This window comes from Paralichthys olivaceus, chromosome 3 (assembly GCF_024713975.1).
Source record: "Paralichthys olivaceus isolate ysfri-2021 chromosome 3, ASM2471397v2, whole genome shotgun sequence".
Classification (NCBI taxonomy): domain Eukaryota; kingdom Metazoa; phylum Chordata; class Actinopteri; order Pleuronectiformes; family Paralichthyidae; genus Paralichthys; species Paralichthys olivaceus.
The window spans coordinates 18801377-18824686 of NC_091095.1; the positions used below are offsets into that span (position 1 = coordinate 18801377).

The 23310-nt window shown below is 42.9% G+C and overlaps 2 protein-coding genes across 5 annotated transcripts; both read right to left on the reverse strand.

Moving 5' to 3' along the window:
- Positions 1 to 296: 296 nt before the first annotated feature.
- myoc (myocilin) lies at positions 297 to 9290 on the reverse strand. Its single transcript, XM_020080547.2, has 5 exons — positions 8229 to 9290; positions 4844 to 4909; positions 4668 to 4760; positions 1494 to 1705; positions 297 to 1414 (listed from the first exon to the last, which is right to left on the reverse strand). Exons 1-5 carry the CDS (start codon positions 8713 to 8715, stop codon positions 833 to 835), a joined length of 1440 nt encoding a protein of 479 aa, XP_019936106.2. The 5' UTR covers positions 8716 to 9290; the 3' UTR covers positions 297 to 832.
- A 3445-nt stretch (positions 9291 to 12735) lies between these two features.
- On the reverse strand, positions 12736 to 22610 carry vamp4 (vesicle-associated membrane protein 4). 4 transcript variants are annotated; one of them, XM_069522333.1, is made up of 9 exons: positions 22356 to 22482; positions 21754 to 21826; positions 20354 to 20455; positions 17723 to 17769; positions 17468 to 17518; positions 16140 to 16240; positions 14396 to 14475; positions 14195 to 14246; positions 12736 to 14099 (listed from the first exon to the last, which is right to left on the reverse strand). In XM_069522333.1, exons 2-9 carry the CDS (start codon positions 21754 to 21756, stop codon positions 14074 to 14076), a joined length of 462 nt encoding a protein of 153 aa, XP_069378434.1. In that variant the 5' UTR covers positions 21757 to 21826; positions 22356 to 22482; the 3' UTR covers positions 12736 to 14073. The 4 variants fall into 4 exon arrangements, with proteins under 4 accessions (XP_069378434.1, XP_019935938.1, XP_069378433.1 ...); XM_020080379.2 differs by lacking the exon at positions 21754 to 21826 and having other exon boundaries at positions 22356 to 22610; XM_069522332.1 differs by lacking the exon at positions 22356 to 22482 and having other exon boundaries at positions 21754 to 21893.
- Between the last annotated feature and the right edge of the window lie 700 nt (positions 22611 to 23310).

Genomic DNA, 23310 nt, shown 5'->3' on the forward strand with positions numbered 1-23310 from the left:
TTTCTATAGTAAGTACAAATGATTTACTAACTTATTAGAAATGTGTGATATTAAGCACTTAACAGCAAATAAAAATAGCCCTGTTTCCATCTTATCGAATTACTGATATTAAAAACAATCCATTAAAATGACTTATTTAGCTTGAGAAGAATGAGAAACTATTAGTTCCTCATTTTTCTTTAAAAAATGTTTGAATCTGATCAGCAACCAGATTTGTTGCCTAATAACAAAAAGTTGTATCTTGCAAATGAAGTGGTTTCATAGGTAATAAGGTGTATGATGCCACAATAACCAGATTAACTTGTAATTTAGTTTATTTCATCATGATTTTGAACATCAACAATGTACAAGTACATGCAATAATCCATACTGAGTGAGCGAGCACTTTAATATAACAGGTGAAACAGTACTGTGTTTGGGTTGTAAATTGTATGCTTTAATTATCCCGCTTAGCTACTGACGTTAAATCATTCTTCATCTTCCAGACCTCAAATAAAATGTGTCCTGTATAGCTTAACATATAACAGAAAAATAATAATACATCTGACTTAAAGGCGGTACAAAAATAATTCCTCTACTAATATATATGTGGACTGTGCCACAGCAAGAGTCCTCCCGCTGAGAAGAAAAGAAAGCAGACCTGCAGGGGGCGCTGTTCCTCAAACGTCTTCATTTCTTTGTGGATTCTCGTAGTTTAGCTCTTCTACACGTTGGATACTGATGGTGTTGTCTTTCTAACTGCTGCTACCACACACGTTCGTCTCTAACGCTTTGAGTCTATGAAGCAGGAACAGGTGAGCACATGTCTCCTCAACAGTCACTGGTGTCGGCCTCAGTTGACCTGATTGCGACCCAGCCTGAGGTCATAGGACACTATGTGGAAATTGTCCCAGGCAAACAGCTTCCTCTGAACTAGGTTGTAGTCGACCATGGAGTTGTAGTGGTACTTGTTCCTGAAGGGGATGGCTATGGTCTTCCCCTGGCTGGTGGCGGTGTCGTACATGTGGTTGATGATGGTGTTGGGTGCGGCATAACTGGACACGGTGTACAACTTCCCGCAGATGATGAAGGAGTTGGCCACAGAGGTCTTCCTGATGTTGGTCTCCCAGCTCTTCTTCACCTCCAGGGTGTTCGGGTCCAGCTGCGAGATCACAATGGCCCCTTTTGCTTTGCTGGTGGAGTAGACGGCCCACAGCCCCTGCTCGTCCACAGACAAGTCGATGTCCGTGTAGCCCCCCCAAGAGTAGGGGTACTGGCCATGGAAGCCGGCATGGGGGAGGTCACGGCGGGCTGCAGTGCTCTCAGAGGAGAGGTCGTATCGGATGAGGGTGCGGCTACGACGTCTCTGATAGTAGAGAGAGCCTCGGTACATTGTGGCACCAGTGCTCTCCACAAGCTCGGGCAACAGCAGCACCTGTCACAGACAATAACCAGGCATGATCTAAGAATTTTGGCTTATTCCCATGAAAGACTATGAGCCATGTGATACCCACCTTAGATGGAAAGCCTTTAGAGAGTTGTTCCATGTCTTCATACCCGAACAGCTGCCTGACCTCAGTGCCAATGGTGTCGATGCGCCAGACCGTGTTGGGTCCATAGGGGGAGACGGCCTCAGGGTCCTGCATCCAAACACCATATTTACCCGCTATGTTGTCGGCTTTCCTATGAGTGACAGGCTCACCAACTGAAACCAGCTCCCCACAACCTGTGTGCAGGGAGGAGAGGACACGTGAGAGGATATTAGACATATTGTTCAGACAAAACATGAGGGAAATTTTAAAGGCCGTGCAATTGCTTACACAACAGACACAGATTATGCAAAGTGGCCCAGGATGTGAATGGTGCAAATTGAAGATGCATCAGCTTGACTTCAAAATGATGCATTTTGAGCAAAGAATTTAATCTGATATTTATATGTTTATGTTTATATGTTATTTAAATGTTTAAATAAATATCTAGAGATAAGGTGAAAAAGGGCAGAAACTGGAGTGACTCTCAGTAGAGCGCAAACCTCCATCAAGGCCCAACAGTCTCCTTAAATTCAATCAAGCAGCACCAGTTTGCACCCACCTCTAGATATCAGTTCCCTAAATGTGCCAGATGTTTTTCATCAAGAAATTCATGAATTATTCCCCAGGAAATCAGTCAAAATATCAAAAAACACCCTGAATCTGTCCCCTGATTTGGTTCTGTCCAGTAGTTTTTGCGTGATCTTGCTTACAAACAGACCAACCAACAAACAAACTGATACGACTGACTTCTGAGCTCAGTCGGAGGCTGAGCTGAACATGTACATTCGCTCAGGTTCACTGTCAGAGTCTGTGCATCCGTCGCTACGTAGCTTACAGCTGTTTGTACAGTTGGTAAATTGGCTGTTGAATGAATATACAGTGCAAAAGTTCACAATTCAGCAGTCAAATTTACACCTAAGCTGTGCTAATGTGCTTAAAGCTGCTGGCTGACATTAGCAACACAATATTAGACGGCATTCAGTGAGTTCATGAAGTGAACTCTAGGGGCAGCATCACTTGCAGTGCAAGGAAAATTCACAATTTGTAGGAACATTCGATGCAAAAACTATATATAAAAAAATATTTCAATTAAATCTAAGAATTTACACTTATCCTGGTGTTTTATGAATCTAATGTGCTTCAGCATACAGAGACAGTGGCTGGTTTATTGTTGCCCACTTGATACTGGGAACACACTTCAAGACTAATAACTCATTCAAACTCTCTTGAAAAATGAAAACAAGTGATATGATCAAAACTATTCAAATGTGTGAAGCTGGGGAGGAGCTGGTAGGTTTCTATTTTGCCACTGACTGATCTGGTCTGTTTCCCCTCTCAGTACTTATTTCCTGTGACACTGCCATCTGTGGTTCAGATCAGGGTTTAGTTTATGGTCATGTGTCCCAGAGACGTTATGAAGTTATTTAGGGTCGAAGCTGAGGTATCGATCAGGACAAACGCTTAACCTCAAGAAGTTGTTTCTACAAGCTTGAGAAGCAGATCTTTCTTGAAATCATTCAGGGAGCTTCTGGTTTAAGGCGACTTCAGGACACATTCAGTGGTCCTCAGAGAAAGAGATCTACATGTCTGTGGCTGAGGGATAGCTGATCAGAGGGCTGATGACGTCAATGTTTTTCTTCATGGAAGCAGACAACAGGTCCAGAGATGCTGCCTGATGTCTCTGTTCGCTTCAACTTTGTCTGAGTCACCATCAGGGCAGCAGCTGCGCTACGTCTCATATCTGCTTCTCTTACTGGGAAAACGATAAGGCAGGCCGTATATTTACCACTTCCTAAAATACACCCTCGCTCTCAGGTCCAGGACGTAGCACCGGATTTGGGGTTAGATGCGAATATGTTTTATAAATACACCTATTACCATGTAGCTTCTGTGTGGCACGGCCTCATCAGAGATCATGTGACTTCACGTGGATGCTCCATGTGTTCTGAAGAACCAGCCCATCTGGTTGCGTGAGCTATAATGTGGTTTTAGGCGGGAAACCCAGCAGAGGAAAGATTGACAGTGTGTGTGTGTGTGTGTGTGTGTGTGTGTGTGTGTGTGTGTGTGTGTGTGTGTGTTTGTGAGAGAGAGACATCCTTGTTAGAGGCTCTTTACATTTATGAGACAAACTCAGGGCGGCCCTCATACCTACAAATTGGCACGACTCTGGTATCTGGCCCAAATGCTGCAGTATTAATAGCAGTATTTGCTTTGAGGCTGTCAGCGGGGGGAGGTGAGTGTCATGTTTGCAGGGTCAGATGGATGGGGGGGGGGTTGAGTGACAGAGGTATGAGCTGGCAAGACTCTGGATTTTAAAGGATCATCATAGTGTGCGAGAGGATTTTGGCTCCTCTGACCAATCTGACAATTTAACATCTTTGAATTCATCTTTCTGCTTTTAACAAACAGCCTTCAGGGACTCTGCTTTCTTTGTGTTATCACCACCAACAGTGGAATAGCATGAAACTGGCTGCAGGAAATGTGCCCTGAGCGTGAAAAAACCAGTGCTCAGTAGCACAACTATTGGTTTACATTCAAGCAAATTCAATTTTTGTCAGATTCGTCTGTGAAAACTGTGAATTTGAAATAGTTTTCAGCATAGATGACCATTTACTGATGATATTAAGCTCTGCCAAGAAGGTTGTGTTTTAATCTGCGTTTGTTCGTTAGTTTGTAGAATGAACACATCACATTTTCATATGGAACAGGATCAGGGGGTGGACCCAGAATTTAGTTTTCTTTAACATTGTGAGACAAAGCAATTTTTGACCTTTTCATGGATCTATATTTAAAAAGATCAGGCACGTTTAGAGAAGTGATGGAGGTATGCACTCTACTGAGTGTAATTCTAGAGTATAACTGTTCTGTGGCATGGCCAGGCACATACATGATTTAAAAGTGTACTGTTTAATAAAATCCATGCAGAGTTATGCAGATATGTGTTCACTATAACAGCTTCAACTAGTCTGCTTAGAGGTTCTAATTGCATGGAGAAAAATGGAAGTCAACAGATGCCTCAAATGGTAGAAACCTCATGGTAACTCTTACCAGTGAAATGAAAGCGTAGACTTGACACTGTGCATATTTGTTGACATAGATAATATGAAATATATTACTGTATATCTCTTGTGATATTTTGAAAAGGCTGACAGAGACCTGTGTTCTCATCAGAGCCATCAGGAGCTGGCACCTCCGTCACCTCGGCCTTCAGCTCCTGGAAACCTTGGTGTCCATGCTGCCACGCTGAGTCTGACACAGGGAGAGATGGAGTGAGATAGAAAGAAAAGAAAACAGTGAAGCTGAGGTGATTCTGCAGAAAACACATGTCCCACCTCTCAGGCTGCTGCTGTCCCCCTGTCTGTTGGGCCTGGTCATCAGGTGAGACATCTGACTGGAGCCTAAACACACACACAGTTTCATGATTTTATATCATATCATAATACAATAGTTTGCAGAGTGCTCCCAAATGTGGTTCTGACAGTAACTGACACAGGAAATGGGACAGCAAGAAACAAATAGCCCTGACTGGATTCCCAGCTGCTCTGGAGTCAGACAGTCGGTGGCCTGGCCGACACACATACACACACATACGACACACACTTGACACCTCATCCCACCCCGACACTGTCAACCTCCTATCTTCAAAACTTCAAACAAGACGTCTGGCTCTTCTTCTTCTTCTCCTCTAACAGTGTTAGCTCTGATCTCCTCTTCTCTAATTTTTCCTTATTTATGTCTTATTTTCCCCTTCTTCTTCTCCTTCCCTCTCCACATCTCCTTCAGGAAGTAATTACAGTGTAAAATAAACAGTAAAACACTTTTGGAAAACTAAAAACTGTGAATATAAATAATAATTGATCATTAAAATGGTGTGTGTGTGTGTGCATGTGTGTGTGTGGACACGTGCCTGCCGTGCTCTAGCGTGTGCAGTGTCCAGTGATTTCAGGCGAATAATGAGCCTCAATGATGCAGATAACACTAAACGTTTGCATGTGGAGGCTGTTGCTGATTCTCACTGTTGATGAAAAGGAGGGAGGTTTGCTAACGGAGCAGATGACAAACACCAGGAGATGTTGCTGTGAGTGTGTTCCGAACAGAAACATATTTGTAAAAAAATTAAGGGTTGTGAGTGCCTGTGTGCGTGTGTGCGTGCCATATGTGCGCTCATATCCTAGCTCTTTGGGTGGAGAGGAGAATAGAGCTCACAGAACAGACAGATCCTAATTCAATCTGTGAGGTCATTGGTCTAATCAACCTCTACTAACAGAGTTCAGTGGAGCTGCTGGCTCTTATTTGGATCCAGTCCTCTGCAGGGCTGAAGTTCACTCTGCAGACAATGTTGATGTAGAGCGTATAATCAACAGAGAGACAATTGTATCCACAATAAGTCAGGATACATGGACGTACGCGATAAGCTCGGTGATTGAGACATCACAGGAGTTCACCGAACAATATTTCTGTCTCATGCTGCGCCGCGTTGAAAGAAAACATCTGAATGTCACGGTGAATTTAACTGAGTGTTGGGAACAGGCTCAGCTCCAAGTTAACATCACATACCTGCTCTTAGATTGTAAATTTCATTTGGACAGTGTTCTTCTAAGGTTTTAAATATTTTTGTCTTAAGGCTACTGATCCATTATCACAGTCCAGCAAAATCTTTTTTCTTCCGTGCACAGTTGAACGTTGTCAGCATCATGCAGTTTCAATTTGTTTCAGCTATGAAGGCCAGGTCTCCCTTAAAGGATAATATACAGGCTTGGTATATTATGTTTTTGTCTGTGTTTGATATTTAGCAGGATTACGCAAAAAATAATTAACCAATTTATGTGAAATTCTGTGGAGAGGTGGGACATTACCCAAGAAAGTATCAATGAATTTTTGATGTGGATCCAGTATTTTTTCTTACTTTCTTTAACATTTTGAGATGGGTGTTTTTAACTGATTCACTGAATTCAGAGAATAGCTCATGGATCTTGGATGAATATGAATGACAATCAGATTTGGTTAGGGGACTGATATTTCTGAGTGTGTGGAATTTGATACAGATCCAGATAAAAATCTGGATCTTGTGAAAATAAATGTAGTTTGATAAGGGGAGTGTTGGGCCCTGGCAGAGGTATGAGTTCTGCTGAACAGATACATTTTGTGAAAGGCTGGGCAACAACCAAAGAAAGAATCTGTTAAATTTTGGAGAGGAGATAAACGGATCCAGGATTTTCTTTCACTTTTTAATATGATTCGAGACCTTGGCAGAGGTATGTGCTCTCTAGTTGTTGTTACAGTGTTTATGTGTCTATCTACTTTTAAAGTCGTAAAATACCGTTACAAACTATCAGCTGGTAGATTGTGAGAGGTAAATCTAAAGCTTGGTTTGACAACAATAAAACATATCGTCACTCTTAAATATGAACTTGCCAAAACGCTTGGCCCTTTATCTCCTCTCTGCTCTAGTGCCGCCTGTCTTCCTCTTACTATGATCTGTTCTACATGTGTTTATCACCCTGAGGGGCCCCCTCTGTGTATTTCTGTCTGCAGGTGCACACATGAGGAGCTCAGCAGATAACCTGCAGTATGCAGGGGATGGGCTCCTCTAATGCACAGGGCGACTGTTGAATGGGGCGCTGGCAAAAAAAAGGGATTTACTGCTGCCAGCAATCCTGGCTTTTACAAGCAATATAGTCTGAGAGCCAGGAGGGCTGGCTAAAGTGAGAGAAGACAGGGGGACGGAGACCCACCAGAGATGGTGGGTGAAAAGATGAGCATGGAGGCTAATTAGACGGGTGTTTGGCCACTGCAAACACACAACATACCAGAGTTTAACCTCACTGGCTCCAAGATAATTCCCAGCCTCTTTGGAGCCCTGATGGTTTTGTGTTCTTAGACTCCAACCCCCCACATTCTCATCAGCCTTGACCCACCAGGCGTCATCAAAAGCCCTGAGATGAGACTCAGGCAGGGAACCGCCACTTCAAGGGCGTGCATCACGTTTCAGCCGCCCCTCCCCTCCCCCGGCCGGGTTATTCACACCCTGCTCACCATGCAGAGGGAAACACCAGTCATAAACAAAGCAGGATCTGCTCATAAATACTGAGCCTAACCTCCCTGGCCCTCCTCCATCACCCCTAAATGTAGGCAGGAAACAGGAAGCAGGGAAACCTGAGACAAGTGTCTGCAGACTCATAGGGCAGCCAGTACATTAACCACACAAGTGGAACACACACAAGCAGGCACACGCGTCATGTACACACAGTGTACCCCCTTCTTTTTTCTTTTTTGTGAGTGGATATGGGGTCAGGAGGAATCTGAGCTTTAACGCCTCTGCACAGAAACAGACACACACACATACCCCCAAGCAATGCATTGGAATTTTGCATGGCTCCATACATGCATGGTATTCCATACATAGATGACATTCATGTGTCATCACTTTGCTGCTCCAATTAACACATTATCCTTTAGTCAGAGTCACCAAACACTTTTTTTTATCAGGGAGACTGCAGGAAGTTAGGACGTGGAGATGTACATCTTAATAACATAATGGATAGGGCAGAATATATATATATATACATATACATATACATTTAATCTTATTTACTGTACACTTATAATAATATAATATTTACAGTTGAAATTTTTTTCTAATTATACATTTCATTAAGCTTTGAACATTTTTGTAATAGCTGTAAAAGTGTGTGCTGGTGTGGGTGTATTGCTCACCCGCAGCAGGTCTCATCGGGCCAGTGTTCTGCTGAGAGGAGCTGGGCGGCACCATGGGGGTCTGCGGAGGACAGGGTCTGCTCCTCAGCTTCTCCATGTCCCTCCTCATCTCCTCCATCCTGTGCTGCAGCGCCCCCAGATCCCTCTCCAGACGATCCTTCTCCCCCCGCAGAAGGTTCCTTTCCCCTGTGGCCCGGTTCAGCGCCTCCTGAAGCTCAGCCTGGGCCCTTGCTCCAGACGCCTGGGGACCCCCGGTGTCCCCACCTGTCAGGCGAGACACCAGTACCTCCAGCAGACCGAGTCTGGCCTTCAGACCCTCCATTTCTGGGCCACCCGTCTGTGGGCAGGTGGACTCTGCAGGGCTGGGCACAGTGAAGGTGTACTGGCATCGCCCGCTGCGGTCGTTTCCCCTCCAGAGAGACGCTCTGTCCTGTGCATCACCTCGCAGCAGAAGACCACACATACACAACAAGAGCAGGAGGAACATACTGAAGATAGTCCCTCAACACAGACTCAATTTAAAATCTCCGGACTTCTTTATTTCTCAGCTCAGAATTCTCCTCACAAAAACTCCCAATTTCAGGTGATGTCTGTCTCTCTCGTTTCTCTCAGGTGTCTCTTGTGTTGCAGCTCTTGTTCTTCTCTCCTCAGTGAACAGGTTCTCTAACACTGAGCTCTACTGCTACAGCTCACAGATATTTATACAATCTGGAGGGGACGGACGGAGGGAAGCAGGGGAAGAGAGGAGAGGTGAAAGGGAGGGAGGGGAGAAAGGAGAGGACTAAGGGGGAGGGTGGAGATCAGAGGCAAGTGTGTGTGTAGGTGGGGGGGAGGGATTAAAAAAGAAAAGAAAAAGTAAAAACATCAAATTTTTTCAAAATATTTAAGTGTGTTTAACTTCCTGCAAAACCCTGCCTCTTGGATTTTGGAGTCTGGCTTTCTTTCAACATTCATCATTCACCTCTGCAACGTCTCCATTTATTTGTGTTTTATCTGTCAAAACACCCCCCGGTACGCACAATGCCATCCCATTTGTCGGAGGGGGTTTGGGGGACGTTGGCCCCAGCATGGCAGGGAGAGCTGGGCCTTGTCAGATACAATTACCTCCTGAGGAGCCAGTGTCCTCTTTCATATTGGTAGGGGGCCTGAATGTGACGCAAGCAGCCAAAAGGGCCATCGTTACAAAGGGTCCCCGTTACGAGTCAATCAATGACCACAGAGCTGATCCCCAACATAGACATGGGCCCTTCAGCTGAGGGGCTTGTGTGTTTTCCTGCAGTTTTGAAATGTACACTTAACACAACAGGAGTGAGCTGTCAGGGGTCATCTGCATCTGCGCTCACTTCCTGCCACTTGCTGCCTGGGTGGATCTGCCTGCCTCGCATCTCTTTTCTTTAACACAATATCACAGACACGCTTAAACGACAGCCTCTGAGGCTCGATCCTGCAGTCATGTGATACACTGGATGAGCGCTTGTTTATTTTCAGAGAGGCAGGATGAAAGATTTGAAAGTGAGACACAGTGATACACGCAAACCAGGCAGGTGTGCAGACACATGCATCTTCCAAATCCCCGGCTTCACAGCTCTAAGCCTGTCCTCATATCCTGCCTCTTTGTTTGAGGTTTCCTGAATCTCTCTCTGCTCCGTGTCTCCTCGCTCCTATGTGCGTTCAAACACCTCGATCATCCATCTCTGCTGACCCGCCAGGTCACTCCGAACCGTAGAGCATCACCTCACGCAGATACCTCACTCCAGAGAGGGCAGAGGGCAGAGGGGGAAGGGGCCGCAAGGTGAAGTGAGTACATTCTTGAAAACACGCCTCTACTTGCAGGTTGATGCTTCCCCTGCCTCTGTCGGCACATGTTTACTGGTGCCAGAGACATTCATCTGGGTGAGGTTCACTTGATGATTGGAAAGACAGACAGACAGACAATGAGTTTGATTTCCAAAACAGTAGAGTTGCAAAATGTCAAGATGTGGAAACCGACAGGATATGTCTTGACTGTAGAAAAGTGAAGAGGGGGAGGAAGGTGAATGTGTGACACATGTATGACATGATGGAATAAAGTGCGAAAGGAGGAATAGCTGGAGGGAGAGAGTAAATTCACATGCAAACAGATACAGAGGCATTAAAAAATAGAAAGAGTGAAGAAAGAAACACATGGTAAAGTACAAGTGAGGAAGAGGTTCAACTTCAAAGTCGGAATATTTGAGAAAAGGACAAGGTATGTTTAAAAATATCACAGTATCATGTGTAGATGGTCTGGAGATTTATTATCCACTTCCTCTGGCTACTGACACATCCATCTCTCTGTGTGTCTGTGATCAACAGTCTCCTCTGGACAGGGTGTGTGTGAGACTGACTAATGCTGGTTGGCACCTTGTCCACTCTTCTCAATTGAGAGTTTATTTCACTTTTATATGACTCATATAACCACTGCTATGCCCGGAATCTGAAGTCATCCAGCGTGAGCTCCTACCAGAGGATCAAAACATCCTCCTCTGCCAGTGCGGGTGTGTCAGCAGAGGCGGGGGGATAAAAATGTCTCATGGTGCACAAAAATACAGCTCGGCATAACAGGGAAAGATTTCTTTTCCTTTTGCTTGAGGATGGACAAAGTCCTCACCAGAATTAAACTCAGTCTATTTTCAGGTACATTTTACATAGATTTTAAGATTTTAATTTGACTTGAAAGGCCTTTTCTGGTGTTCCACCTAAAATCAGTCGTAACCTGAGGTGCTCAGCTAAGGCCCTGCTGGCCATTCCACAGTCTCGGCTGAGGACCGAAGGTGATCAGGCCATTTCTGTTCAAGGACCTTTGGAACAATATCTCTGAGAAGATGTGTATGGCACCATATCATCTTGTAAATCCCTCTTAATGACACAAGAGTACTCTCTCATGACCTCCCAGGATTATTTTTCACAACATTTTAACCTTTTACTATGCAAAAAAGCTCTATTCTCATTATTTATATTTATATTTCAAAAAATATATTTCATATATTTATCTATTTATTCATTTTCTGCCTCTGATCGTACTGACTGAATGTTATGTGCTCTTAAAACTGACTTTTATTGTTTCTTACTTCTTACTTAAATTCTTAATTTTTAACTTAAGTACCTTCCAACTGCATTTTGAAAGGTGGTATATAAATAAAGTGTACTATTATATTAAATGATGTCTGTGAAAGCATGACTACCACATTATGATGAAAGCAAAAACCTTCCGACCACCGTTCTCCTACCCAGAATCCACCAATCCTGTCACGAAGACACAACAGTAATGTTTTTAGTTGAGTAGAATTGCCACTGATTCCTTGTCCCCATGCATACAGGCAGTGGACTGCTCCAGACATGCAGCAACTATGTTAAGATCTAGAGAGGAAAGAGTATGTGGAGATTCACAGTGTGAATGTTTTGGTCAGTCCAGCTACTAAATATAATTTCAAGGCAGATTAATTATTTAACTTTAAATATCAATGGTGCTTATGGGACATTATTCTCACAAATCTCAGACAGATTGGATTCAGTCATTCACCAGAATCTGGCTACTGGAGGACGCATGTTTATAAGTCCCCGTCCTTATGGACGCACAGTTTAGACACTGGTCATTTTTCATTATACAAAGATTAGTTTGAGTTACATGCATTCTATAAGTTACATGCATTCCATCAATAGAATTATAGTGGATTAGTTGATGATCAGGGTTTGTGAAAAATTTCAAAATGTTTGACCAGACTTCATTCTGGTTCTTGGATATCGTCTCTCTAATGAGCAGCTAATGCCAGGGGCCCTGTAAACGTGCACTGAAATTAACAAATAGTCCCAAAACTAAGCCAGCACTGCCTCTAATGGAATGTACAGTTCTATGAAATGGATATGATGAACTCCACAGGCCCAACCAGGACGATACTACCTGATGTCACTGAGCAAGACTCAGAAACCAATGGCATCCAGGCAACATCAGTACTATGCTCTGGTTGAGATGAAATGACCCCTTTATGTTAAAAGCTGAAATAAATCCAGCACCTGCTGCCACGTGCAGCAGTAACATGTGCAAGCTGCAAGGCCATCTGCCATAGATCAATGAAGTAAAAGACCTCTGTGGGCCAATTGGATTTCTACTCCTTCAGTAGGGTTGTTGGGAGGTGGCAGAGCGAATGGCAGAGCTGTCTGAGAGTGTCCTGTGAGGGCAAAGCAGCGCGTCTGTCAGAACAATAACTCTTCGCGGGCCCTGTAACTTTAGTGCCATCTTGGGACTCTGTGCTGTCAGTGAAATAACAGAGCAATAAAACGATCGGCTAATGAGAGGAGATAAAAGAAAGCTCAGGAAATCTTAGCGGTCAAACGTGGAGGGATGGCATGACGATTAGTTTTTCCCTCTTCACCTCCAGTCATCTATCTTTCCATCAACCCCTCTCTCCTCTCTGTTTCCTCTCACAAGTTTTCCACTGATTTCTCCCATAGTTCTTTTACGATTCAGTCAATTATTTCCAACGACCAGTGCCCTTAAAAACCACTTTATTTCAGAGCAGAAATTATCAATATATCACAGTCTTCCAATGCAGTGCCAGAATATTGTATATCACAACAGACTCAATATTTACAGCTAAAATAAATTACATAAAAAAAATAAAATGACAATGTAGTTTTATTGTATTATACAATTAATTAACCCAGACACAAAGACGCCTATGTTTGTTTCACAGTTTCAAACTTGCATCACTTAAATGAACCTTCTTTAAAACCTAAACGTGACAGGACACAGAGACAAACAGTCCCATCTGCTGAGATGGGAATACCAGCGTCCGTACAAAGCACCACACTGAGCGACCAGCAGAAATAGGAACTTAAAAATGGTGAAAAAAGAAGCCGTATTGAAATTACCAAAATAAAAACATCTGCAGAGTGAGAGATGGTTTCATGTCACTAGCAGGAATGTAGGACAGCCATGACCAAACCGGCCCAGAGCTCAGCTGGAGGGGGAAGGTGAGAGGTGGCGAGGAGACATTCATAACCCGGATGTTTTGGTTATACATGGTCCTGTTGTACTGTACAACAGACTCTAAGGAGGCATGTGAAAATGACAATTTATAGAGGTAAGAATAATGTTAGAAAGCAGGATGTTGCCTGAACAGATGTGCGTTCTCTTCCGGTCCATCAGCTGAGTCGATGAGGAAACATCTGATAATTGAAATCTCGTGTCAAGACAGAGAAATGTAATTGTGTTCACAAAATGTTCCCTTTAAACCTTCTCCTTGTCCATTTCGGACCAAGAGAGCACAAAGGGAATTGGGGGTAGACATCTGAGATTCATCTGGTCGATGTTACAGCATCTTTGTACGAGGCTGCTCCAGTAGATTCAGATTAGAGAAACTAAGAAGCGACAGTTGGCATGAATTACCTCCCTTTACAGTATATATATAAATATCTATATGATGGCCTGACATGTGATATGTATCATGGAATGGAACGATCCGTCACGTTTGACTAGAGGGCTGAGAGTCAGTGTTTTCTCCCACACTGCATTAAATATCTCCCCCCTTTTCTTACCCGTTGTGTTCCCCTTCTGTAGCAAAGTTTCAAGCCAGGGATCTAACGGAGCCTTAGTGCTGATCTCACAGCAGATTTCAGTGGCAAAGCCAACGGTAAGGTCTGTACTAAGGGCAAGTTGAGGTCAGACCCTTGAGGGTACACGGGCTAATACTGGGGAGGGTTATGGGAGGTTGGCTGGCACCCCCTAGCAGGAGTGGAGGACTGTGTGCAGAGGAGAGGAAGAGTGGTAGAGGAGGGAGAAGGAGCGAGGAAGAAGAAGGTTCTCCTCCGTCCTCCTCCTCAGACACTAGCGGTATCGCATGATCACCGGTACTGAAAGAGAAAACGATAGAGAAAGAAGATTTACTGAGAAGTTCAGCACATTAAGTCATTTCAAACAGTGCTCGGGGGTTTGGTCTCATACTCACTGATGATGATGAGCAGGAGAGCGACCACAACCAAGCCAATAATCATCTTCATCTGTCGGAGAAATCATGCACATTAAACACATCCCTCAGAAAACTCAACATCTCTTGATAGTGGACAGAACACAACACAAATGCAAACCAAAGGGAGAATTGATGACCGCTCTCTCACACGCACGCACACATAAAACACACACAGCCCACCTTCATGTCTCTCCACCACATCCTCCTGTGCAGCTGTTTGGCTCGGCTACTGAAGGCAGACGCGTTGTCCGATAGGCTCTCTGGAGCGTCACGTGACCGCAGCCCAGATAAGAACATGTGAGGAGAGGGATAAAAAGCAGAGGAGAGAAAAAAGCGAACAATAAACAAGCTATTAATCAACAGTTTGATGTTATGAATAAGGTTACTCAAGCTGTGTGGCCCTGTGTTGTGCATGTGCAGTCATTATAATGTGTAAAAGTTACATAAGGCTTTGATGGTGATGTTTAAATGTTAACTCTGTTGACGTTAACAGCAAGAGGCCAAATATACACAGTGGAGGAAAACACATTTCCTCCAGCCTTCTCCCTTCTGTCCTTGTTGTGAGGTCCAAACTGCTCTTGCACGCCTCTCGGTCTTTCTGTTTCTTGGATACTGTTGTTAACTTGATGTTTATGCATGTTAACAGGATCGTTACAGCTCCCTAGCGTGCAGCGTTCTACTTGTCCAAGCCCCTGTCCCTCTTTAGACCCTTTGTGTCTGTCATCTGTCTGCGGTTTCCTCGTGCATGTGCCTTTTAACGACTTGTCGCTACGACAAAGAGAAGCACACAGGCGAGACCTCGGAGAAGATGCTTGTTAATCCAGTGGAATTTAACAACAGTTTACCTGTAAACGGGTCAGAGGGGCCGACTGCAAATGTCAATCCCATGATATTATATTGCTCATTTAAAATCAACTGTAAAGAGCTACATGTACTGCAGAGATACACACAGACAGCAAATGTGTTCCAGATGAGTGTCATTATCTCAGTCGGTGGGTCAACAAGACAGAGGCTAAACAAAAGACGAAGACTTGTGTGTGTGTGTGTGTGTGTGTGTGTGTGTGTAAAGTTGTGTAACAGAGTCACACCTTTGAGGTGAGTGTGTAAGCAACTACAAAGTTGTACAAGGCTGTTTGAAGGTTTTACTTCTCCTCGACACATTTTTGTAGCTAAAATATTTGACAAATATTACACATTTTTCTAATGTATAGTGAAGAGTTGCGACAATGTGTACTTCCATCAGGGAGGTTGCGTTACCCCTGTCCTGTTGTTGGGTGGTTTGTTCGATTGTCAGTAAGATTACGCAAAAACTATTGGATGCATTTTCACAAAACTTGGACGGATCATACATGGGTCGAGAAAGAACCTCCAATGTCACAATTTGACAGTTGGACTGTTGGGACTGTTGCTTCGACAACACAAGCCATCTGGTTAGTTGCAGCGTGTGTTTTAACCTCCGCTCAACTATTTTTTTGTGATTAAGTTAAAAAACAATTAACTGCAAATGCATCAATCAACTTTAATGCAAATAGTTAATCATTTGTCTGGTCTTGCTTCAATTTGGACTTTTCTCTTGTATAAAGTTTCTATAACAAATATATTATAAGTTTATCTCATATATAGGCAGGTTTGACATCTAACCACTGATGTGAAATAACATTAAAGTCAAGTGCATTCCTACACTTGCTCTAAGGCACGCTTAGGATCACTAGGCATCATTAACTTGTGTTTTTCTTTTAAATTGGATGCACACTGCTGCTATTGACAAAAGTACATTTCCCGTGAATAAGCTCACATAAGGTTAGGGTAATGATCCACAGAGCCATGTGCAAACCACGTGTACGCTACCTGTGGAGTTTGTGTTGGCGTCATTTTACTTTGCAAATCAAAAAAACCCAACGTATTTTGCCGATGCAGGACTTACCCGACTTGTCCTGCAGGTCGTCGAGACGTTCGCCCCTCTCGATCACTTTAGAGATGTTCTCCTGCATCACATCAATCACTTCGTCAACCTGCGACTGCACCCTATGGAGGCAAGTTGACGTGAGACAGAATCGTAAATAATGGAAATAAATCATGAAATGGAAAATGTGCAGAATTTGTCAAGAATTAATCCATTTTTTCCAGCAACAGCCGTTGCCAGGCAGAGGCATTATATTTTAGGGTTGTCTGGTCATCCCATTCTCATGAACACAACCACAACCAGGCATTTCATCAAATTTGGCACAAACATTCACTTTCATTAGATGTTTTAACTCAAGCTTTCATACGCTAATACCCTTAATATTGCACCTTTTATTAAATTCATTAAAAGTCTACCCTTCATTTATTACATAAGTCTGGTCAGACATGGGTCTAAACTGCAGTTTGTCTGGCCGTAATTCTATTTTTTAGTGGGTAACTCGCCACAGCACAGAGCACCTGTTTTTCCAGCAATATCCTCTCCTCTACATCTAACCTGGTCCAGCTGCTGGGCAATAAAAAGCCTGTCAGATGATTTTCAGGCTCATATTGACCTGTCTGAAAAATCTCCTCAAATCCTTGCTTTATTCACGCAACTCATACCTGAGCATAGCATGACCAGTATATATTAGCCTTCTGTCAATCTTATTTGAAAGTAACCATGAGCAGTATTTGTTGGAGGGATGCAGGATAAGCAGGAAGGAGGGAAACATTTGGATATTTGTTTACTCTATAGAAAGTCACATTTTCCACCATCATCTCACTGATTGTCTGTCAGTCTCGGACTTCAGCTTTGTATTAGAAACATGAATAAACACAGCCGGAGTAAATATTGAAATCAGGACGTAGGGGACAGGACCTGACGTCAAAGGTTCAGACACACAGAGGTGAGAAGCATGAGCCCTGTGAATACGCCATTCTTGGAATCAGTAATGACTGGCATCTAGTTTCATGCACTATCAACAATGAGAAATTGTAAAGTATGAAGAGAGCGTGGAGAAACAACTCTGGATGCCAGACTGTCTCAACAATGACCTCCTCTGTTCTCCTGCTTGTCTGTAACTGCAGTTTAATGTGGAAACAGACTGCAGAGGGACGGAGGTGTCCTGGGAAGGTTACACAATAACCTGCACATGACGGCCTCTCTTACACAATATGCTAATAACTACAGCTTCTGGTAAACACGCTGAGCCACGGTTACATAACACCAACACCAAAACTTTAAGAGCGCTGGTTATACAGCTCTGACCTCTGGCTTTTCTCTGTAATGAGGAATGTGTTTGTACTTACTGCTTGATTTTGTCATTTTGAGGTCCAAACCTGGGTCCTGTGGGGCCTCTCCTGGAAAACACACATCAACGAAGCCAAAGTTACCAATTTAATGTCCGAATTTTCAACTCTACTCCACCTTTTGAGTACTCTTGTTATGCTGTGTTACTCGGTAGTACTGCTTTTTGGTTAATTGTGACTCTGCTGTGTATAATGTACTTTACATATCTATTGTTGTTCTAATAAGCTTGGTATCCGAATAAAACACATCCTTACAGAAAGAAGTCTTCCTCCTCGTCAGAGTCCTCTTCTAGCAGGTTCCTCTGTAAAAGAGGAAAAGGTCACAGGTCAAATCAGGATCAACTCTGGATATTGATATTATTCAGAGGACGTCTTGTGATGAGAGCAGGGACGGTGGCTTCACAGCAGAGTCAATCGTTTTCTGCGGTTCTGAGATCAGTATCTGTGTAAGAATTGGGAACAACCTAACCAGATGCCACATTTCCACTGGTTTTTATACAGTTGTGTTGGTCTGACACCAACTTTGGGTTTCGGGGGTAATGACCTGCCTCCAACAGTATGCTGATATGCTGACTCATTGCTGTGGATAAACACTTTAAAAACAAAGATTTAAACGGGCAGAATTAAGTATTTTATAGCTTGAAATGTTTTCCGATCAAGTTCAGACCAGTTCCAGAACCAGAATGTAGTTAGTCAGTCAGAGTACATTCCTGGCACTCACAACTGGTGCTGCTGACAGGCAGACATGAAACTGATGCCATATAGCTATAACTGATGCTGCTTATGAAGACAGATACTGCAGGTCCAAATGCACTATTATTATTGTAGTGCACTTAAGATATGATGACTGACAATAAAGTTCTGCCAGCGCTCAATAAAAACCAACCCTGCTCTGCTCGCTGAGACTCCTCAACAACATCTCAGTCTGACATGACAATCAGTTTGATGAAAGTCTAAAATGCATCTTCAAATTCAGGTATAAGAAAAGACTTCCTGTGATCTTAAGGGAGATTATCAAACAAAAACAGAGACGAGAACTAGCGAGGACAGCTACATTAAATTCTCACAGGAGGAGACAGTTAAGAGTCTGTTTTTCATTGGAAAGTTGTAGGCAGGATTATATTCCCTGCTTCTGGGAGAGAATGGTCTCCATTTTTTTCCAGTTCGGGAGCATTTATCACATTTGAAAGACAGGACGCAGGAGAAATTTAGACGCTGGAATTCCTTGAGGCTAGTGCACTCAAACACAAGACTGAACGATTTAAGTGTCTTTCACAAAGACAACAAATCCTTGTTGTTAAGCCATTTTTGTTCAAAACCCAGAAATCTCCAGAGCTTTCAGGTGAGGGGTGGTGCAGCACGCAGGAGGCAAGACATAACATATTAATGACACTACGGAGATCATGTGTTCCTGTTTACAGCTCAAATATTGTTGTCGTCTGAGTCTTGTACATGCATGGCAAATCTTTTTCATCCTGAGATATTTGTATTCTCTTTTTAGTTTTGCATCTGTCTCCTGTCATAACGTCATCAACACACCAACTTTCTCACAGTGAATCCTCTAGAGACTCTTCTGCTGTGTAGAAGTAGTTTACTTCTAGAGAACTGGCAGGAGAAACTCCGGAGAATTTCCACTGCTAATGACTCAGACATTTGCTATCTCACAAATTTGAGTTCAGTTCTTGTCTGAAAGCAGCTTTAGTTATATCTCAAACCTTCATGGTATTCACCTTCTACCCTACATGACACTCTGCATGAATGAAACCTCATGGACGTTGTGTTAGGTGGACAGCCACCATGCCAACATAGACCATTATCTTCTTGTAAATACGAGGCCATCTGCAAAAATGCTGAGGGGATGGGGGTCAGATGATCATGAAGAACTTTATAAGCAGAGGCACTAACAGTCTCCTTCTGTATGATTTCTTACTGTCTGTCTTAGATGAGCCACATGAAGGACTGTTAGCGATTATCAGAAGACAGGGGGGGTGGAGCACTAAAGGGGAAACAGGTTAGGTGGAAGGGATCATTTTGTTCTCTCCCGTAAGCTTATCTTTGATCCCAGTTCAACACAAGAGTAAACAAGATGACATAGAGGAAACAAATGACTGTATAAAGTAAAGCATGAGCGAGAGGACAAAGCAGGGTGGAGGTGGATGATTGCTTTGATTAACTCCAGACCTTTGGCCACAGGGTTTTTTCACGTTACCATCCCTGAATTCCCCAACCTCCTCCACTCCCTTTTATTTCCCCTCAGTTTTTCCACTACCATTACTTGATGAACAAAATATCTTACGGCGAAATTCAGCATTTTCAATCAGCATCGGTTTGGAACAACAATGGGCACTTAAAAAGAAATCTTACAGTACATCAAATGTACTTGCAATTATTGTGTAAAAGGATTCAACACATTAATTTAGGATAATTATTTTGCAGCGATACTCAGTCGGACAGTTTTACACCAGATCTGACTGTTTTTATAAATCCCTATCCCCTGCTTACTGGTGTTGGTGTTGAACAAAATCTTGGCTGTGTTCAGCCTGGATAAAACGTAGCAAAACCTTTATTCAAAAGTACATAGTAGTGCATTGATCATTCACTGTTTTGATACTCAAGTGTTGCTCTATTTTTACTACTCTGTATTTACTGCTTCTGACATGCAGCTGCAGCTGGCACATTTGTAAAGGACTTTACAATCCATTGTGTTTAAACAAACCTGCCAAATGTATACAGATTGGATAACACTTCTGATAGAGAATGCACACTTTGGAGACTGCTGCAAACTCTGTTGAGCAAACATGTTGTTCAACCCACAAACTGTAGCAAAATGTTGCAAAGCGTTTTGAGATTAAACGTGCCCCCGCTCTCCCTTAATGTGTGTCTTACCCTCTCACTGCGAATAGATCCCGTGACCTCGTCATCATTCAGGTGCCTTTTAAACTTGGGGGGCATGGTGGCTTCAGGCTGCTCCTCCTGATCTGGCTCCCTCTAGAGGACAGGAGGAGAAGATTAGTTAAAGTCTGTGGCGTTGTCAAGTCGAGAACACAAACAGTCAGACACTGCACTGAGCCTGCTGAACGAAAGTACTTTAATATTGGCAGGTGGAAGTAAGTCATTTGAGATGCAGCCATAACTGCAGCCAGATCTCGGCTGGGAGCAGAACAACAACAAAATTCATTCACATAGTAAATGATCGGATAAGAGTCTGGTGGTCATCATCAAGCAATATGAGGACACTAGCCTGTTAAAGTAAGCCTGCTTTCTGTAACACTTTAATATCTTGTCAGTTAAAAATACATGTCTTGATTCCTCATATATCTGCTGTGAGCAATCCAGAAGTCTCACTGTCTATCGTATGAAAGGAAATGTCATCACTGCTCTGTGTCTTTGAGTGAAAAACCTGACAATGTCGGCTGTGGAAAACATAATGTTCTTCCATTTATAACCCCTTGAGTTTGTGTTGGTGTGTTACATGTTCCAAATAATGTGACAAAACACAGCAGTGCCTCTGGCCCTATTCAGACCTGGTATTACCATGCGTCCTTAGAGATCTCACAGTACCTGAAGTGGACAGCGCTAATTCCATGTGTTCACACAAACAAATAATCATTTGTGTTCACAAAGATCAAATGGTGTTGTTTTTACTCAGGCTGAGTTTACAGATGTACATGTTGTCAATGTGTGTGTGTCTGTGTGTGACATGAGCGAGCAAGACAGAGAGATGGAAAGAGAGAGACAGAGGAGTGGTTAAATGAATCTTGTGCAGCTCAGCTGTGAAGACAGAAGATACTATATAATATATTATCAATCATTATGTGGCGATCAGTGTTGATACTGTGGCCAAAACAAATCAAAGTATGGACACTGAAAAGAGTAAAAATAGGTTTATTGTGAAGGTGCAGCGGGTCAGAGGACCTCAGCTGAGTAGACGTCTCTTTAATGAGGCCACATGCTTCCAAGACCACCTCAGAATGTGGTTTGTGTGATTGAATCTCAGGACACATTGACGACGCATTTGGGTGCGTTGTGTGTTTGCTCATCAGGACAGATGTTAATACCAGATTTGAACAGGGTCCCAGTGACGCTACACTGAATACTGATCCTCAGCTCCTACTCTATTACTCAAGGGGGGGAAAACACTGCAGATTCTCACTCTCTCTCTCTCTTTCTCACACACACACACACACACACATACACATACACACACACACACACACACACACACACACACACACACACACACACACACACACACACACCTTTCAGTGCAGAAATGCAACTAATACCATTGAATCCAGTTCAGTCTGACACTGTGGTTTTCAGCAGCGTCCTTTTCTGGCACTGCTGAAGGAAAAAGGCCTTTCAGTGGCCAGCAGAGGAGAGGAAGTTTCCAGTAAACAGAGGAGAAGAGAAGAGCGGAGGACTGAAGCAGTGGCAGCATGAAGACAAACACAGACACAGAAGGAAAAGAGGCCAAGTCTGACTTTAGAAAACAAGTCAAGAGAGAAGTTCAATCAGAAATTTAAACATGTTGATAAAAAAAATAAAGTAGGACATTGAAACAGATGCTAATAGATGAATGTGGGGAGATGCTGTTGTCTAAGAAACCAAACCTCCTGAGAGGAGCTGGGAGTGACAATGAAGCTGACATCTCTGGACTAGTTACATCGCAGTTAGCTAGCTTAGCTGCCTGTTAGCTTGAGCTACAGAGCAAACACTGTGGCTCGTGTCCTCCAGGATTCTACCAAACTACAGTGATTGAAATCACCCGTTGCTAATGTAGCTAGCTGGCAACTCATTCTGTGCACTTTCAGACAGGCCGCTTGGTTCAATGGCAAATCTAGCTACCAGGCTATGCTAAGCTAAGGATGCTAACGTGGCTAGTTACCTGCTGCTTTCCTAAGAGATCCGATGCTCGGTGTTGAACACGGACACACAGAGGCTCTGCTGTTGGTCTGGTGAGGTCTCGAGGTTTCAAAGTGTCTTTTACGGATCGATTTCATTCATTTCACACGCTGTCTGGACGACGAGGCTGGATTATCATCATGGATGCTAGCGGTTGGCTTGTTCCTCTCTCCCCTCTGCCTGGATCAGCTGACCGGCAACCACACGCAGCTGGACGAGGAGAGAGATCCAGATGTTTGACAGCGTGGGGAATTATTATTATTGCCTAAATTCGTCCAACTCATCATTAAAACTTATAACATTCAGGCACTACTCTGTTCTTCCATTCCATCACATGTCAGAAACATCATATGTTTTTACTCAAACAATCTATTAAGCAGCTATAACGATGTTATTAGGGAATGATTTTTCTGTATAACTATTTTTACTTTACTTTTTAAAACTGGACACTCGATCTCTAAGATTATAGAAAAAGTAATAATTATGGCTGATTTAATAAAATTATTAAGATTACCAATTCTAATCAAATTCAAGGAAGTACACTTCAAAACTACTGTAATAATGAAAGTTATCCCTTCAATGAATTCCTCAAAGGAGGATTTGATTAATGTATTTTCACCCCACAATAAAATGTTAAAACAACTGAATATGTAGTTTATGATTATGAAACCTTACAGATCTTATTGGAGATCCATGATGCATGATCACCTCAGATCCAAATCCATAAGAATATATTTCTTTCTAAACATACAGATAGGAGTCATTCTGGACTACAAAAAAATCAATAAATCAATAACACTAAACCTTTAAGTCATTTGAGTATTTGCTCCTAACCCCTTTTTTACTATGTTGTTATTGATATTGTCTGTGTCTACACGTCTGTGCTCTCTGTGAGTGTTTTGTATGTATTTTTTAGTATGTTTTAAAAAAGTTATTCA